This window comes from Heteronotia binoei, chromosome 5 (assembly GCF_032191835.1).
Source record: "Heteronotia binoei isolate CCM8104 ecotype False Entrance Well chromosome 5, APGP_CSIRO_Hbin_v1, whole genome shotgun sequence".
Taxonomy (NCBI): domain Eukaryota; kingdom Metazoa; phylum Chordata; class Lepidosauria; order Squamata; family Gekkonidae; genus Heteronotia; species Heteronotia binoei.
Window position 1 is genome coordinate 57,249,340 of NC_083227.1, and position 19,768 is coordinate 57,269,107.

A 19,768-nucleotide genomic window follows, 5' to 3' on the forward strand; every position below is an offset into this window, starting at 1 on the left:
CTATTATGGAGTTGGGAGCCGGGTGGGTGAACAAGAACTTTGCGTCGGGTGCGTGGATCTTGTAAAGGGCTTCGACTCTTTTGGAGGTTGGAGGTACCGATGCCGGCTTGTCCCAGGCTTCCTTGAGTGTTTCTAGGAGGACGGGAAGCATAGGAAGAGAGGAGCTTGATGGGAGGTCTGCATGTACGAGGTCAAAGACGACATCAGAGACCCTGGGTGCGTCTGTGTTAAGCTTCAGATTCAGCGAGTTCGCCATATTGGAGACTAAGTCAAGGTAGGATTTCGGACCCTCTGATGGAGACAGGTCCACTGGCTTAGCTATGTCGGAAGCCGGAGATTGTAGGTCCGACCCCGAGGAGCGGTCGGATTCGGAGAGTTCGGCTTCGGAGTCGTCGTCGGTTCCGTGCTGCAGGTCTGGTTGGGTTTCTACAGGTGGCAGCTGTTTGTTGGGCGCAGTGTGTATGGAGCCCGGTGGTGAAGGCAGTTTCGGTTCGAGGTCGGGGCGACTGCGTTCGTCATGGAGCTGAACGAGCCTGTCGTAGTCGAGGTGGTGTGCGCGCGGGGACGCTTCGTAGTGTCGGGTTCGATCGCGTCTATCCGCGCGGTCTCGGTATCGAGGGGAGTCGTGGTAGCTGTGGTAGTGGCGTCCTCTCGAATCCGAGCGGTAGCGGTCGTGAGAGAGGGATCGTCGGTGCCCTCGTCGGGTCCGGGGAGAGTGAGATCTAGACCTCGACGGGGAGTAGTAGGAGTATCTCTCCCTGCGGCGGCTGTGAGAACGGTGACTGCGTCGGCTGCGGGAACGTTGACGGCTGTCCCTACGGCGGCTGTGGGAACGTTGCCTACGGTGGCTGCGGGAGCGTCGGCGACTGCGTGAGCGTTGGCGGCTGTGAGCTCTTGGTGTGGGTTGCCGGGGTAAAAGGACTCTCGGAGTCGAAGGTTCCCTGGTCAGGGATTGGGCTTCCAGCGGCTTAGAGAGGTCTATGAAGGCGCTGGGGTCGAGTGGTTGGTGGCTCCTTGCAGGGGAGTGGGCCTCGAGTATTTGGTCGGGTGGGGAGTTCGTGAGTGACGGCGACTTGGAGGAGATGCGTACAATCTCCAATGGTGTGATGTTCGGTGTCGGTGTCAACTTCACTGTTGGTGTCTTGGGAGCCGAGGCGGAGCTCGTGGTCGGGTTCGATGTCGATCTTACTGCGGTCGAGCTCGTGGTCGGGTTCGAGCTTGTGAGTTGCCCAGATTGGTCGGAGGGTCGATGTGCAGACTTGGTTTTCTTTATGCTGGCGGTGCTCGTCGTATCCACGTGGGCGGACTCGGAGCGGTGACGCTTTTTGGTGCCGTCCGACTTTGTGGTGTGTTTACCGGACTTAGGCTTGCAGGGACCTTGAGCCACGGAAGCTGCCGGCTGCGCCGTTCCCACGTGGAGTGGGGAAGATGGCGGATGCTGGTGTTGCGCGCCATGCGGTCGGAGGGAGGCTTCCATTAGATGGCTCCGAAGTCTCGCGGCGCGATTCTTGCGGGCCTGTTTGCCGAACTGGCTACAGTGGACGCAGGAATCCGTGTGGTGGGTCTCCCCAAGGCAGAAAAGGCAGAGGGAGTGCCCGTCAGACGATGGGATCTTGGCAGAGCAGCGCGTGCAGCGTTTGAAAGTGACCTTGTCCCTTCCTTCCATCCGCTCGCGGGGAGGGGGGGAGGGGGGGTGAGGGAGAAAGTCCGAAAGATAGTGAGGAAGGTTTTTTTTTTTTTTTATACGATACCCGGTGAAGATGAAAGACTGAAGTGGAAGATTTGAAGAAAGAAGTAGGTTCGCTGGTAGATTGCAATGAGGAAGTTGGAGATCAACGAGGTAGGTGCGATCGGGTCAGCGGTAAGGAAGAAACTGAGTGGCTAGACGCCTCCCTCCTCGTCCGCGCATGCGCAAACGGTGGCTCCGCCCCGGGACGAGGGGGAGGCGCGCCAGATCTACGATCAAGATTGCTTTGAACTCTCCGAGGTCAGGGCCATTCCGGAGGAATACCCATATGTGTGAATGCACAGAGACCACGAAGAAGATCCAACAGTATGGTGGCATCTGCCACCCAAACTATGTTCTGTTAATACGTATAGCCAATCAGATCTCCAATGGGTCACCAAAAGTTCTAAGCAGAAGCCCCACCTACTTTCTAAAATGCGGAGGGCATCAGAAAAAGTGCTGGCAAGCATCCTGACCAGTGTTCCCTCTAAGCTGAGTTAGTGTGAGCTAGCTCATCATTTTTTAACCTCCAGCTCACATGTTTTTATCTTAGCTCAGAAAAAATGGCCCCAGAGCAAATGAATTTATGCAGTAGCTCACAACTTTAATGCCAGTGGCTCACAAAGTAGAATTTTTGCTCACAAGACTCCACAGCTTAGAGGGAGTATTGATCCTGATCCCTATGGACACCATGTTGGGGACTCCTGGTGTAGAGTGTAAGACTATACAAGTGTTACTGGAAGTAGAGAATTGAAGGAGCTGGCATACAGTTCCAGTAGTTAAGACAATGCTAGACAATGACTGGGGATGCCTAGTTTCCAATTCCCAGTATGCCATGAAACTCACAGGGTGATCTTGAGGCAGTAGTATCTTCACAGTCTAGCCTACTTCCCCCCTTATAAGATTGTTGTGAGGATAAAATGGCGGAGGGAAGAACCACACATGCTGCTCTGTGAGTTTCTTGGAGGAAGGGCAGGATAAAAATGTGGCAGGAGTAACCTATTGAGTTGCTGAATGCCAAAGGGGTCAATCCAGATTCCTATATACCCATCAGGTTTTTATCCTATTCCTCTAAGGAGCTCTCCTCCTTCACTTTGCTTTCAACTCATGAAGCTGCCTTATACAGAGGTCAGTATTGTCTGCTCCACTTCCAAGTGGTTATCCAGAATCTCAAGTGGAGATCTTTTGCATCACCTGCTACCTGATCATTTTAGCTGGAGATGCTGGGACTTGAACCTGGGAACATGCAAGACATAAGCCTTACCACTGAACCATACACAAGAACTCTGTGAGGCAGGTAAGAGTGAGAGTGTGTGTCTGACCTAAGGTTCTCCAGAGAGCTTTGTGGCCGAATGAGGATTTGAACTGAGGTCTCCTTGGTCTCAGTCCACCATTTTAATATGGCTCATCATACTGGCTCCTTGTGGACCTTTGCAAGATACTTGGGAAGCAGGACCTTTCTCTTCTCATCCAGTCTCTTCCACCTCTATTGTGGATTGGATCTGAAGTTGTGCATGGGAATATACATATGAACACATGAAGCTGCCTTATACAGAATCAGACCATTGGCCTGTCAAGTTCAGTATTGTATATTGTATTGTACTGTATATTGTATACTGGCAATGGCACTCCAGTGCGATAGCTAAAGGTCTTTCATGCCACTACTAACAGAATCTTTTAAAAAGGAGATCTTAAGCACATAACCTGGAACCTTCTGTGTGCCAAACACATGCTCGGCCACTGACCCTTCCTCAAGAAGGATGCGAGCATGTAGACCACTGAAGCAGAGAGTGCAGGCCTCTGCAAACTCCCTGCATTCTATTATTTCCAAGTGAAACTAGTAAACTGTGTTCCATTGGGTAGAGCTGAATGAAGACTGAGACACAGGTCGCTAACCTAATAATTTGTAAAACAAAATCTATAATACTACAAACAGTACAATTATACAAGTTATCCTTAATTGGGCACTCCCATTGGCTATGATTGGAAAGAAAAAATTACAGAGTTTTTTCCAGTGAAAGCTGGAAGACAATCTCTTAAAGGAAGGGTTGTTTAAAAACTAAAAAAGAAAGAAGTTTTGTCTATGCCGCTGCACATGTCCTTGTCTGAACCATGGTGCAGAAAGGTTACAGGATATAATTTTTTAAAAATACATCATGTGACTAACCAAGTGCCAAATGAATGGATTGTTAGTGAAGGCCCTCCTCCCATTCCACCACTTCCCAAAATAGCCAAGGCATTACTTACTGAACAATGGCTTGTCCTCTGGTCAGCCCCTTAATTTTTCCATAATGTTCAATGACTCTGTCCTCACTGTGGAAACAAGAAGAACAGCCCATTAAAACACAGGGGAAAAATGGGGTTATGCTGAGAAATGTGTAGTGGTGTTTGGAAAGCCAATCAATATGAACCAAAGATACTTCACTGTTCTGCAAAGAGTACTTATAAATTCAGAATCTGAGAGACATGGAGCTATTGAACTATGTGTCTTCTCCTTGACAGAGAGAATTGAGGCCTATATCCCAATTACTGACTGGACTGAAATTACTCATATTCCAGGTTGCTTACAAAATGGTCAGCCCCTTCATTTTTACATAACAAAACAAGAACAAAAAAACCAGTCAGTAAAACCAACGGATGTCACAAATCATAAAAAGTAAGATCATTAAAAACCTAGCATTCATTAAGAATCCAGGCAAATACAGCAGTAAAAATATATATTTCAACCAGGTGCCAGGTAAACCTCTCTGGAGATGGTATTTCACATCTGCAGCACTATCACAAGACACTGGGCTCCCAAAGAAGGGGAGATTCTCTTGAAGATCATGCAGGTTCACATGGAATATTGTAATTCCAAATTGCATAGGGTTTTTAAGGTCAAACTTCATGTTCTGGATTGCGTTTGGAAGTAGTGAAGCAATTCTTACCTTTGTTAGATAATTAATCCTCTTATGTATCATTTAGATTATCTCATTACTGGTGTTAAAATGGCAAACCGTGTCAGCACGGTGTAGTTGAACTTTGCCAAAAGCTTTGCCAACAGATATATTAGGCAATGTATACCCACCCCCTTTGTATAATTGGATGGCATCTGCATGTATAGACTTAGCAGTAAAACTGAATAGAATTAGGGGGGGCAGCCATACCCATATGCATTAGAAATTGCTGACCACATTATATGACAAAAAGATACAACACAGACTGCTTTGGAAAGAACTATGGAAGATTCTGCTATGTAGCAGACTAATGTATTCTTTCTTTTCCTCTACCACAAATGGCACATGCAACTTCAGCTCTTGGATTCCAGGGAGAAAATTACCCTATAAATGAAACCAAATAAAAATGTATGTGGAAAGAAATGGCAAACTTTCCTTTTATCGATTTAGACATAAGGCCAAATAATAATGGAGCCACACAAGTTATTTTTCTCAAACCACTGTGGCGAGATCCACATGGGACTGGTTGTATGAAGATGATCCAACACACATTTATTGCCATAACCAACATTAGGAGAGTGCACATTGGTAGTATGCAAAAAATCCAGAGAAATTAGTTGTGTGTGTTTTTGTAAACCTCATTTAATAAGTGGGGTACTAATTCAGCACATAAGACACACTTATTTAAATCCCATTAACTTCACAATGCAGGATTAAGGATTTAGATAGTGTACTTGGTCTATGAATTGTTCTTTACTATTAAAAGAAGTAAAGGAAGACAATTCATTGTGAGGATTCAGTTTATAAAGAAAAATGTAACTTTCCAATATGATACAAAACTTTTCATATATTTTACAGTTATCACAGATGTTGAAGTATGTTTTATTTCTGCTGAAAGATGAATGTTGCTTCAAGCAGAGTGGGGAACAGTTCTGTAATTTACACACACTATATCTGGATTTTTCAGCAGTTTTACACAAGCCATGTACTTCGGAGTAGTTTTTGAATTAAATTGTGATGTCTCTATAAACGGTTCACTCACAGAGCTACGGTTTTCTTAAATATGTAAACTCATCATGAAGTCCAGGATCTGGATTTAGGTTTACTTAAAAGTTCTTCAACTTTGGTAGTGTTTACTTCCAGAGTCTGGGATTAAATATATCTCTACTATTTGCCCAACAGTTTTAAAACAATTAGTACTAGGACACAAAGTTCAACTGTCATAAAAAAGATTTACATGTGTATGTTTAAGTGGTTGTTGGAATCGGCGTGATGTAGCAGATTGAGGGTTAGATTTGGATCAAAACAAACTAGGTTTAATATCTTCCCAACACATAGCTGGACAAGTTGATGGCTCTTTGAGTGACCTTGCAGGGTTGTTGTGCAAATAACATAGACCCCCCGAAAAAACAAACAAACCCAACCATGCTGGGCCAAGTTGTTTTGAGAAAGGGCAGAAGACAAATTTACCAGATCAATAAAAAGTTCTTACCAATAGCTGAGAGATGGGTGTTCTTGAAGTGTCTTAGTAGGAAAGACAGGCAAGGTTTTTAGATCTTTTCTTGTATTTTCATCACTGTATAAAAAGGGGGGATTAAAAATTACTATATATTGGAATCCTGAAGATATGCATCAGTTTTAGAAAGTGGTGTTGAGTTTTGGCAACTCAAAAGCACATCCATTCACATGGCCTTCCAGTTGTCATAGCAATGTAACCCTATAGGCCCTGCATGATAGTGCTGAACAAAAAAAAAATCATTCATACCATTGTTTTCATCACAAACACTGTTTTATTCAGGAAGCCTGGTTGCTGGTAGAAAGAAGAGGTCATTTTCACTGGCTGCTAAATCATGATCATCGGGGGGGAAAAAATCTTAATGCTATATTCTGGTATAAAGGAAAGCCCACACTAGCACTAAAAGTGGATGGTAAGGTTTCCAGTTGGAACAATTCAGCTTTTAGATAAAAATAAAATCAGGGCTCCCTGGCTTTTCTAGTTCTGGGACAGAAAAAAAAAAAGTAGCTGAAAGGGATGAGAAAATGCTTCCTCTTGACAGTGTAAGTAGTTCTAGGAACTGGGCTGAAATTCACTTAATTACTTAAAAAGATACATGTGAATGTTGGCAGAAAAGTGGGTAATGCTTTCTGTTGATAGGCTTAATTAGGCCAATCAGTTTCTGCAGAATTTCTGCATGCTTTAGTAGAGATCAGATCAAGCACTAGCATGACTTTTCTGTATCAAGAATGCTTTGAGACAACTAATTTATTAGCATATGTCTTTGCTTCCCAATGTAGCAGGCTCATGTGATTTCTTACACAACGTGCCCAATTCTTAAAAAAACCTAAACTGCAGAACTCTTTTTATTTACTTATTTAGATATTTATATGCTACTTTCTCCCCCAGCAGGGACCCAAAGCAGCTCATTGAACAGAAAAATTACATCTTCTTGCAAGATTTCCCAAATGGGCATATATCCCACACAACATTAACTTCAGTCTTGTCAGGATTCAAATGTAGCTTGTTCTGCTTTAGCCTCCTGATCATGGCCTCAAAACACTGGTTCAGAGCCAAGACAGATCCATGTGAAGGCTGAGATAATGGCAGTGCGTACTGATGACATGCAACCCCAAGGATCTGAACAATCTAAATGCTGAAAGGCTTAAGGGTTAAAACAGAACCTTGAGGCACCCTACCAGGATGGGCACATCAGTTGATTATGCTCCACCAGTGGAAACTCCATGTCCAACAGAAAAAAAAGACAGAAACCACTGAAGAGTTATTCCTCTAACACAATTCAATATTCCAACTGATCCACAAGGATGGTGTGGTAAATTGTATGTATCACAGGTCACTGAAAGATCTAACAGCATCAACAAGACTAACTGACCCTGTCCAACTTTAAGTGGAGATCATCCATCAGTGGAACTAAAACCATCTCTGTTCAGAACCAAGGCCTGAGGCCAGAATGAAATGGGTTAAGTCACTTAAGTGTAGATGTGCCTACCAAAAAACAGTGGAGTTGTTTTGCCACCATGGACTCTACCATGTTCTCTTAAAAAACGCATGTCAGACATGACTGTAATTGGTCATGTCATCTCATGGTAAGATTTTTTTAAAGCAGAAATCTAATACTTGCTGTGATGGCATGCACTTGTACCAAGAAGTGCTGTACAAACAGCTGAATGACTGTGAAGGGTTAATTCTTCACAGAAACAGAGAACCTTGAGTACCAGGCTGCTCCAAGCAATCTGATTAACATCAGCTGAGTAGAGAAAGACTTGAGAGCTGCATGCTGAGGAGAAAGTCAGTTGGATTTCTACCTTGGGTCTGACTTCAGCCTTAGCTGAGAGCAGTTTAAGAAAGACAGAGAACTGGGGGAAAGTTGTCAAGGAAGTTTGGTGAAGTAGGTGAAGGCTCCCATATGGGCCAAAGGAAGGAGATAAGATCTAGTGAGAGGAAAATTTCCCTACCAGTCAAACAGGGAGTTAGCTCTGAAGAGTGCAGAGATCCCTTGTCTGGTGTGTTTAGAAATTGCTTTCAGAAATCTTAACAGTGCAATCCTAAAAACACTTTCCTGGGAGTAAGTCCCATTGAGCAGACTTTAGAAGAATTCTGAGTAGACCTGCTTAGGACTGCACTGTAAGTCAGTTAAAAACACAAGACTAGTCCAGGTGTTTCAAGAGAAGGGGTTTGGTACTGGAAACAGTGTACCAGCTTTCTGGAAACTAAGCGAGTCAGTAAATACTCAAAGAAAGTGTATTGGAGTATTTGGGGGGAAACGCTAAAACAAAAGACTCTCAGCACAAAGATTCAAGTAACTGCGAATAGCATAAGAAACTCTCATTAGCCTGAAACATAAGAACTAAATTCTGCATATACTGGTTTTACCTTAGAGTAATCTATACTGGGTTACTTCAGAAATTTCAACCCCCAATCTCACCTGATCTTTCCCCTCTATGTTGAATAAAATATTTTTGTTAATTTGAATTTCAAAATGTCTCAAGTGAAATTTTCAGTGGTTTATGTTAAATCCTCCCCTCAGGTTCCCAGGCTGAGCCATCAGTAACATATCATACTGACACATGGTGGGACGACCAGCGTTCTTCAGGAAAGGAAAAAAAACCACAGACCACTAGGGCAGTTCCATTTGAAAGGGAGAGGAAAACACAGGGGAAAAATGGCCTCTAAGGGAGGGAAGTGGACAGAGTCATCATACCTACTTCCTTCAAAGAACTAGGGATAACCTCCTTGGTGAAAGAAGCATTAATGATCTTAACCAAAGGTTCCAAGATATTTCTAAAGCACAATTTTACAAGCTAGAATAAACATGGGTGAAAAGCACAAGTGGTGACTCTTAAACTATGAAGGACATAGTTGGTATCTATTGGCAATGTCAATCTGTCCATAACAAAAGAACAAACAGGTGCTCATGAGATCTACTCTCAACTTGGTTTCCAAGTTGGAATTGTTGAAAGAGATTTTATCAGCAAACAATCAAAAATGTCACAGCTTGGGGACAGATTACCATCATTAGCTAGGTCAGACTTAGGTGTTAGCAGGTTTTGAACCACTTTAAACAATTGAGCTAGATGAGATTCAGCAGACGCAATGGTGGCAGTATTTCCAATATATGAAAATAAAAACATGCAAACAGAGTAAATACACAAAAGGAACCATTCCTTACAAGGTGACAAACAAGCTGATTTCCAACAGTAATAGAATACTCCTGTAATTTGTTTTTTAAATGAGTCTGTTTCATCCACCTGTTCTCAACAGAATGAACTGCACCAGGACAGTATGTGTCCTCTACAGCCTTGGTCCTGCAGGGCTTAATAGCTACATATCACTCACTACAAGAAAACTAACTTGCATACCGGTGCAAGGATTTTCTTCGGCTTTGTCTGAAGTAGATGGGTGGTGAAATTCTATATGGAGTTGGTCAAACCTAGAGTTTCTGAGCAACTCCCATTCTGGAAAATTGCTCCCAAATAAAATAATATTAGGCACAATTCCTTGAGTGGTCCACATCAGCATGTTAGGGTTGCTACCTTTTTGCTGATGGTTGGGTAGGAGCTTTCTGGGAGTGGGCAGGGACATCGCCATGTGCTACATCCCCTATGTGATGTCATCATGCTGGGGTGTTGCACCAGGTGGTGGCTGTTGGGGATGGGGCTTCCACCCCCAGCCAGCTGACCAGTGGTAGACAGGAGCCCATGAGATTGGGGATCCCCCATTCCTACCTGGAGGCTGACAACCCTACAGCATGTTCATCACAAGAGCTACAACACATGACAGATAGAATACTTGCATCGTCTCGAATCTTAAAACCATTCTTTCACCTTCAAGTAATCAAGAATACAATAACCAGCTACAATCAGCAACAGTGCAATCCTAAACAGAGTTACACCCTTCTACATCCATTGAAGTCAATGAGCTTAGAAGGATGTAATTCTATTTAGGATTATACTGTATGTGTTCCATATATATGGGCGAATCAAACCTATTTTCCTATATAGCCTATGACCAAGAGAGCAGGTCTACTTAGAATCCTACTAATCCAATGGGGTTTTACTCCCAGGAGAGCAGGTTTAAGGAATGCAATATAAACGCAGCAGTCCTGAAGCCCAGAGGAATTGGGAAAACCCCAAATCATGTGTGTTTGTGAGGTATGCAAAGCCATTGGTGATCAAGGAGCATCGTATCCAGAGTACCTTCAAGCAAGGAATGTTTCACAAATCAAATATTCGAGATAGCATCAGCAATTGATCCACGATGACCCATCAGAGGTAAATATAATACTCTCTCACTGTCACTGGTAAATATGTCTTGAGGCAAGACTCCCTGCTACCCCATGGAAGTGATATTTATGTAATGTAATGTCAACATGCACCACTAGGCAAATTATTTATTTTGACGTGAATATCCTTCTTTTCTCCCTGCAAGGGGTCCAAAGAAGCTTATGACATTTTTATCCTCTCTTTCATTTTGTTCTCACAACCACCACCACATCTAAGGTAGAGACTGAGTCACTGGCCCAAGGTAACTTAGGAAGCTTCAATGGCAAATGGGAATTAAAACACGGGTGTCCAAGGGTAGCAAAAGTTGCTTAGTGTAAGAACCACATAGAATAAGCATTAGATGTTTGAGAACCACAAGTCATGAACAAATATCATAATACACATGTCTTTATTATTAAAACTCTTAATACTTTCTTTCCACAGAAAGATAAAATACATATGTATGAACTTTACAACATGACCATGCTAGGAGGAGACTTTAAAAAAAAAAACCCAAAAGCTGGGAATAACAGTCCTCATAAAATCAGCATAGGGAAGGGTTAGGGAATTTTTTGCACCAGTGGGAGAAAGAAACACACATGTATCATATAAATCATTAACAGTTTACATCATTATGCATCTATCTTTGCCTTGATATCAAGGTTATAGTAAATACAGCTCCTACAAGAGCTATGAAGCCAAGGGGGGAATCCTGCACCATCCTCTTTAATTCCGTCCCTCCTTCCAGTGGCTCCCTCATCTCTTGCACTCACTCTCCCTACTCCAGGCGACCTCTGTGGTGGTGGTGAAGAGCTTCCAAGCCTGCCTATTTTCCCCTCCTTCCTCTTTTCACCTTCCTATGGGTAAGCACTTAGAGCAGGGGTGTCCAAACTGTGGCTTGGGAGCCACATGTGGCTCTTTCACACATATTGTGTGGCTCTCAAATCCCCCATCTCCCTGTTAGCTGGCTTGAAGAAGGCATTTGTCTCTTTAAATAACTTTTCCAAGCCTAGCCAGCCAGCAACTTGGGGAATGCTTTTAAAGCTAAAGTTGCTTTCTTTCCATGTCTTTCTTCCTCCTGCCCCCATCTATTTTCCTTCCTGTTATCAATCATCTGATGTTCATGTCTTGCGGCTCTCAAACATCTTGACTTTCATCCCCTGCGTCTCTCAAACATCTGACGTTTATTCTATGTGGTTCATGTTAAGCAAGTTTGGCCACACCTGACTTAGAGGCTGACTGAGGTCCCAATGTTAAGCACACTTACTTGAGGTAAGCCTGCATTAAGTTCCCCTTTGACTTCCAGGAGCCGCACAATATGTATGAAAGAGCCGCATGTGGCTACCATGCCACAGTTTGGCCACCCTGGCCCTACCCAAGACTCTAAGCACTGTACCGTGCTGGCTATGAATTCTCTCAATTACTTTTTATGATAACTTCAAATTAATTAAGATGTAAGACCAATAGAACATTGTGGCCAGCCCACTTTTTGCTGCATGTAAGGGTCCTTGATGTGAGAAGGGCATGGCAGAGTAGAGAAGATTGTCCTATGCAAACTCTTTGCGCTGGTGGTTTGTAAGACCCAGCCTCAGACTTGAATAGATCAGTAATACGAATGGAAAAAAAAATAGAAGTCATACTTTTTGAAGTGTTGAAGACAAAGACAAATAGAGTGTTGAAGGCAAAGACAAATAGATTCAAGGGCAGCTTCTATCCAAGTGCCGTGGTTAAGCTAAATGCAGGGTTATGAATGGTTATGTGTTTTTAGATGCATTTAAATGGTCTATGTATATGTCCTTTTGTGGGTGTTGATGTGTTGGTATGTTTGAGGAAGAGCACCTCATTTCATTGCTCTCATTTTCTTGAGAACAATGACAATAAATTTATCTATCTATCTTTTTCTCATACACATGCATAAGGTAAAACTGAAACAAGTGAACCTATAACTTTAACTCAAATCCAAAAAAGGGAATGAAGCCGGTTCATATAATCAGGGCTTCAGCTGAGTTAAGATTAACTAGAGTTGAACCTATTCCTGTTATTACAGGCTCTGGAATCTGTCAAGTAATAACAAAATATGACCTCACAGACAAACTGAATTCTACTCCCCCATCTCCCATGCATGTGGATTTAGAGAGAAGGCTTGCAGCTCAAGAAGAAGAGTAGGTTTTTATAACCCCCTTTTCTCTACCTTATGAAGTCTCAAAGAGGATTACAGTCACCATTCTCCTCCCCACAACAGGCACCATGTGAGGTAGGTGGGGCTGAGAGAGTTCTGAAAGAACTGTGACTGGCCCAACACCACCCAGCTGGTTTCATGTGGAGGAGGGGGGAATCAAACTCGGTTCTCCAGATTAGAGTCCATTGCTCTTAATAACTATACCACCATGAAATTTCCAGGTGGGCTTGACTCTAGAGCCTCTCATTTTAGAAATCCCAGAGGCAGGTATGCCTGATTCCAAAAACATACAGGAATATTGCCTCCATTCAGGTTTTTAACACAATCTTTTTATCTCATTGGACATACAGAAGTATTTTATGTGATTGCTGTCACAGCTATTATTAGTCTGCCTTTGTCTGGGATGTTTTCATGCATTTTATGGTTTTTCTCTGAGTGTTTTTTATATTACATTCATATAATTGTGCATTGTGATTGTCTGGGGAGCCCTCATAGAATAAAAAGGAACTATGCCCATTTAAGAAAATAAATATGATAAAATCAGTAAGAAAAAAAGTTCCAATAATTAGGTAAACATATTTATAATTATATATGCATACAAACACTGAAATTGTTTGTCTGTGTGTGCAGGGCTTTTTTGTAGAAAAAGCCCAGCAGGAATTCATTTGCATATTAGGCCACACCCCCTGACTCCAAGCTAGTCGGAACTGTGTTCCTATGCATTCCTGCTCAAGAAAAGCTCTCTGTGCATGTGTGTGCATAAAAGACTTGGAGTTATTTTTTTAAAGATCTAAATAAGAACATAAGAGAAGCCCTGTTGGATCAGGCCAATGGCCCATCCAGTCCAACACTCTGTGTCACACAATGGCCAACCCCCCACCCCAAGTGCCATCAGAAGGTTCACAAGTGGGGCTAGAAGCCCTTCCACTTTGCCCCCCCTCCCCAAGCACCAAGAATACAGAGCATCACTGCCCCAGACCGTTCCAACAATATGCTGTGGCTAATAGCTACTGATGGACCTGTGCTCCATATTTTTATCCAATTCCCTCTTGAAGCTATCATGCTTGTAGCCTCCACCACCACCTGTGGCAGTAAATTCCACATGTTAATCACCCTTTGGGTGAAGAAGTACTTCCTTTTATCCGTTCTAACCCGACTGCTCATCAATTTCATTGAATGCCCACAAATTCTTGTATTGTGAGAAAGGGAGAAAAGTACTTCTTTCTCTACTTTCTCCATCCCATGCATAATCTTGTAAACCTCTATCATGTCACCCCGCAGTTGACGTTTCTCCAAGCTAAAGAGCCCCAAGCGTTTTAACCTTTCTTCATAGGGAAAGTGTTCCAAACCTTTAATCATTCTAGTTGCCCTTTTCTGCACTTTTTCCAATGCTGTAATATCCTTTTTGAGGTGTGGTGACCAGAATTGTACACAGTATTCCAAATGAGACCGCACCATCGATTTATACAGGGGCATTATGATACTGGCTGATTTGTTTTCAATTCCCTTCCTAACAATTCCCAGCATGGCGTTGGCTTTTTTTATTGCAATTGCACACTGTCTTGACATTTTCAGTGAGTTATCTACCACGACCCCAAGATCTCTCTCTTGGTCAGTCTCTGCCAGTTCACACCCCATCAACTTGTACTTGTAGCTGGGATTTTTGGTCCCGATGTGCATTACTTTGCACTTGGTCACACTGAACCTCATCTGCCATGTTGTCGCCCACTCACCCAGCGTCAAGAGATCCCTTTGGAATGCCTCACAATCCTCTCTGGTACTCACTACCCTGAACAATTTAGTGTCATCTGCAAACTTAGCGACTTCACTGCTTAGTGAATATGAGAGAATAATGAGAGAATAAGTAATTTATGAAAAAAATTATCAAGACTGAGGGAAAATATTGCAATGTAACACAGAGCTACACCCTTATTTATTTATTTATTCAATTTATATCCCGCCCTCCCCACCGAGGCGGGCTCAGGGCGGCTTCAATGGGCTTAGAAGGGTGCAACTCTGTTTAGAATTGGTCAGTAAATTACTTAATCTAAGTATTAAAGAACACTTGTATTAGTCACTGGCCAATCTGCACCTACAATTGGTAAAGATCATAGAGATCAGGGGGATTTCTAGAGTGTTATGCAGCACAGTGATGTCACTTCCAGGTTTTTTCAGCAGGAAATGACACTGCAGCATAGCATGGCACTATTCCTTCTGTCTTTGCCCCACACCCAACCCTATGCTTTGTGTTATCTTTTTTATTTTAATTTGTCTAGAATCTTCAAAAGTTGGAAGTAGCCCAGGTCGATCTGGTCCTCAGAGAGAGTCTGATAACTGCAACTAGTACACAGACTAATTAAGGCAAACTCCTATACTTCACCCTTTATTGTGGATTTTGCAATCTCTTTGTGATGAGCTGTAGGTGAAAACTACTCTTGCAAAAGTGCTCCCAACCCATCTTACAATTCGTAAATGATAATGCAGGCAGATCTCATGGAATACTTTTACAAAAGCATGTGCCATCTCATAACAAATGATTTTTTTTCTAAATAAACATATACTAATGGATAACCTCATTAGAACACAGAGAGGAACTTGCAACAGCTGTGCCCTTTGCATGCAGTTCTTCTATTGAGACACATACAGAGAAGATGCTGAGCGTATTTTTTTCTCCTCCATGTATGCGTCTTTCCACAGCATGGGACTGAATAAAACAACAACCCTTTTAGTGGATGATTTACTGACTTAGCAGAATTATCTTAATTAGTGGTTGCCTTGTGATTGTGGCCCACTGTGTCAAGTCTCAGCTTTGGTTTCTTGTTAACCTGGTTACTCCAGATGAACCCACTGGTGTAATAAGAAGCATTCACAATGTAATGTATTGTTAACAATGAATAAAGGTAAAATTAAAACAAACACAAAAAAAATAGATAAACTTGTAGGCTTGGATCTATCCATAATTTCTGCTGCGGCACCACATGCCACCCCCAAATACTGCTCCTTGTGAACAGTGTCTCTCCCCTGCCAATGGCGTCATGGGACAGTCAGAAGTTTATAGCAGAGGGGAAACTGATGAAAACGCCTCTAGTGGATTCAAACTAGGGTTGCCACAACTCCAGGTTGGGAAATTTCTAGAGATTTGGGGGTGGAGTCTGAGGAAGGCAAGGTTTACAGAATGGAGGGAGCTCAAAAAGACATAACGCCATAAAGTCCACCCTCCAAAGCAACCATTTTCTCTAATGCAGGGGTGGCCAATGGTAGCTCTCCAGATGTTTTTTGCCTACAACGCCCATCAGCCCCAGCCATTGGCCATGCTGGCTGGGGCTGATGGGAGTTGTAGGCAAAAACATCTGGAGAGCTACTGTTGGCCACCCCTGCGGAACTGATCTCTGTCTTCAGGAAATCATTTGTTATCCCAAGAGATCTACAGACCATGCCTGGCAGTTGGCCACCCTAACCCAAGCTCCAGGCTATACTATTATTCAACCAGCCTGATTTAAATGTAACTTTGGTAGGCTGTAAGCCAAAATGCCCTCAAAATGAGGATGGAGAATTGTCAGGTGGGCACCTGGCTTAATAAGGATCTTTTACCTGTGTATACAGGATTCCACGTCCAGAAATTAATGCTTAAAAATATTAGGGACTCTAATTAAGTAAAACAATTAAAATTTATTCCAGAAAAATATAGGCTTACATACAAGATAAAATACTCATAAAATCATCCATACAGTCCTAAGAAAAATAGAGAGAGAGTTAGAGACAACACATGAGTAGACGAACAGGGTGATAATTACTGATCGTAGTCTTCAAGGAAGGCTCCAATGGCGATGAAAGAGGACGGGGGTAATGGGACCCTCAACTGGCCAAGAATCGGGAATGGATCTAGACAGCGGAGATAGGGTACTGCTAGATTCACACATGTGTGGAGCTGGGTCAGAGGTTAAAGAGACTACCTTAGGCCCTCAGGGGATGGGAGGTGCGAGGGAGAAAGGGGAGGCTCTGCAGTGACTGTAAGGGCTGGACTTCTGCAGTAGCAAGTTGATTGGTGGTACCTAATTGGGTAACCATAACTGACCAATGAACAAGCTTGGGCCCGGGTTACCTGATTGGCCATGCAGATGACCATGGGCCAAGGGGGAGGCTCCAAAATGACAGTTGGGGAGAAGAATGGGAGAAATTACTGGGTGGAGGGGTGCTTAAGATTATTAAACTTATCTAAAAGGGTGACAATAGATGGCCAAATTATTGCCTAGGTAACACCCGGTTTACACAAAGGAACTTGGCTCTGGCTGAAGATGGTCTTCCTCTTCTGTGTTCTTCTTGCTACCAGTCTTTGTCCTGGGTTCCGTTGGACAAATGCTTGGGCGGTCTGGCAGGATCCACGCCCGGATAAGCTTGATGGTTTCATGGGTGGGTAACATCTGTTGCGTACGTGTGCTTCCCGCTGTGCTGAAATGGAGTCTTGGCACTGCTGGAAGATAGCTGGTGTTAGCCTCCCAAAGTGGATTCTATGGTCAAGGCTGAAAACCGCATGGCCTGGATAGTTCCTAACGGCGCGCTTTCTTCCGCTCCAAGATAGAGATGGTGTTCGCCCGGACGTGACTGGAAACCGTTCTCCTTGCTGGCACTCTCCCAAGGACACGGAGCGCTGCTTTAGCGTTGTGGCTGTTAGTATTCATAAGTCCTTTCCATTCTGGTAGATGTGTGAGAGCTCTGTCTCCAGGCACTCTGGCAACCATACTGGTGATCCCAATGTCCATGTATATGAAAAGTAGGGGGCTTTTTCTTACAAGGCATGAACTTGTTTGTGCAATTGTGTGCATTTTGAGAGCTTATTTCAATAGAGAAGCTATATGTAAGACTGGACCATTAGCTTGACCAAGCAATGTTTAAGAGGTTTATGAATCTCTGGTGTACTAAAGTTTCATGAGAGACATTCTAAATGAAAAGCAGCCCACTCTAAATGAAGCACTGCATATGTGAAAGATCATGCCAATATCCCATTTAAGTTGGGCGTAAGTATCCACATTCTCCCACGTGCTAGTAATATTTCTCAGACAGTTTTCTGCTTGTGGTGCTCTTTCTTATGATTGTTTGTAGGCAACAGCCAGATCATGGACTTTCTTTGTGGCAGGTCCAGTCCTCTGGAATGGCCTACTGGACCATGTATGAAAGGGGTTTTTATACTGCTTTAAGAAAGTGTACAAGAGAGTTCTATTTCTGAGGGTATGGGTTGGGGGGATGAACTGCTTTGGCAGATTTTAATCTATGTATTGGTTTCTTTTTGTTAATGGAAATGTTTTTCATCCTTGCAACTCAGTACTTCTCCTGTTAGCTGCCTCTTAAGGAATTAATATGTCAAATAAAAGAAATCCTGGGCAAGTTGAAGGAACTTTCATCAGCTACTTCTTTATAAATTACATTGTTGATTTTATGGAGGAATCATTCAGCAAATGCATTGACACACGTATTATTCAATTTATTGTTAATGTTTCATTTATTTTATGGGCTCTTTTGATTTCCTCAGATTGTCAATGTCTGAATGCACTCCATAAATAAAATGTTTTCTAAAACCTCACAGACTCTATGTGTCATGTGGAGTCCAAGAAATTGTATGAACTGGAGGCAAATAGCTTTTTTTTAAGGGTTTACAAAGAACATATGAACCAAAAATACTTAGAGCTTTTGAAAAACACACACAACAAAAATACTGATCAGCATACAATCCCATCCAGAGCTAACAGGGAAGACTTTAAACATTCAATAATAAGCCTATAGTGGTAGATATGGTCTCCCATGTATTAGACAGGAAATGAATCTGTTCCCTTCTACCTGGGGATTTATTGTGATATAAGTAGGATTATTCACTGTCTGCCTCATGCTAGAAGAGTCTAAAAGGATCCTGTAAGCGACAGACTTGTTTTTGCTAACGCTCATGGATTCTTCCTCTTTGCACATATGTCAGATTAGCCAAATTAGTTGTGGTTCTTTTGTACAGTAGCAAGATTGAAAGGGTGTTATCATAACCTTATGTGCTGATAACAAAGACACAATAGCACATTGGGCTTATCAACAATGGAAAGTGACAGAAGCCCTAAAACAATTGTCTGTGCTATGTCTCCTGTACATAGTGAGCCTAGTCACAGAAGGACACAGGCAAGAGAAAATGAGGACAGCATAGAAATGTTCAGTAGAGCTTCATACAGTAGAATGCCTCCAATAAGTTTGGATTTGTGTGTAAGTTATGTGTGTACATAATATCACAGTGGTCATAATGGTTTCCTGAGTTCATCAATGGAACCTATTTGAGTGAACCAACCAGAGTAAATAACTGCTGATGAGATCAAAGCAGTAATGAAAGCAGTAATCATAGAAACAACTTCGTAACTTCTAACTCTACAAAAATCCCATCTCTACAAGTGACCATACGCTTTCTATAGGAGGCAATTTTCTCTCTTCTGGGAGGAAAGGATGTTACCTTTCACTTTTATGGTATGACATCAGGTTGCCATGTTTTCCAGGTATTCAAGACACCTCTTGATGCTCTTCTTTATCACCTAGTCACTCCCTGTGAAAGGGAAAGATTTTCCAACAGCTGTCACTCTGCTGAAGCCACAACATCCTACTGGTTCCCTTGTTGGTTCCTGACTGTTCTTCAGTCTCTTGGAGCCTCCATTATACTGTTGCCTCTCCCCAGGGCTTCAAGGCCATGTGATGGCATCATTTCCAATTGCAATGGAATGGCTCTGATAGTCTCACCAGGGCCACAGCTTTTAATGGCATTCTTGTTAAACTGTTAGCCCCTCTTAGTCAATGGCCATGCAGGCTTTTACATTGTCTGCTTTTTAAAACTATATCCTGCATATTCTGACCTATTTCAGTTTTGTATTTATTTGAATTCATCAAATATACAATGCCTCTTATCCACCACTTTTTCTGCTACCATTAACATGATTAAAAGACAGCAACTGGGTAGCAGTGGTTGTGAACAAGATCTTGGGGTATGGGTGGACTGTAATTAAATACAAGCAGCAAGCAACAACAAAAAAGGGCTAATGCCATCTTGGGGTGTATCAACAGAGGCATAACATCCAAATCACAAGATGTCATAGTTCTGCTGTACACTGCATTGATCAGGCCACACCTGGA

At 42.7% G+C, this 19,768-nt stretch overlaps 1 protein-coding gene across 7 annotated transcripts in view; it reads right to left on the minus strand.

Moving 5' to 3' along the window:
* The window catches only part of FRMD4B (FERM domain containing 4B), a 209,569-nt gene that overhangs the window by 68,627 nt on the left and 121,174 nt on the right, over nt 1-19,768 (minus strand). For all 7 annotated transcript variants that reach the window (XM_060239520.1, XM_060239521.1, XM_060239522.1 and 4 more), the window contains 2 exons: nt 6,155-6,238; nt 3,974-4,039 (listed from right to left, as the gene is read on the minus strand). In XM_060239520.1, the coding sequence (XP_060095503.1) occupies nt 3,974-4,039; nt 6,155-6,238 (150 nt within the window). The remainder of the gene's footprint in view (nt 1-3,973; nt 4,040-6,154; nt 6,239-19,768) is intronic.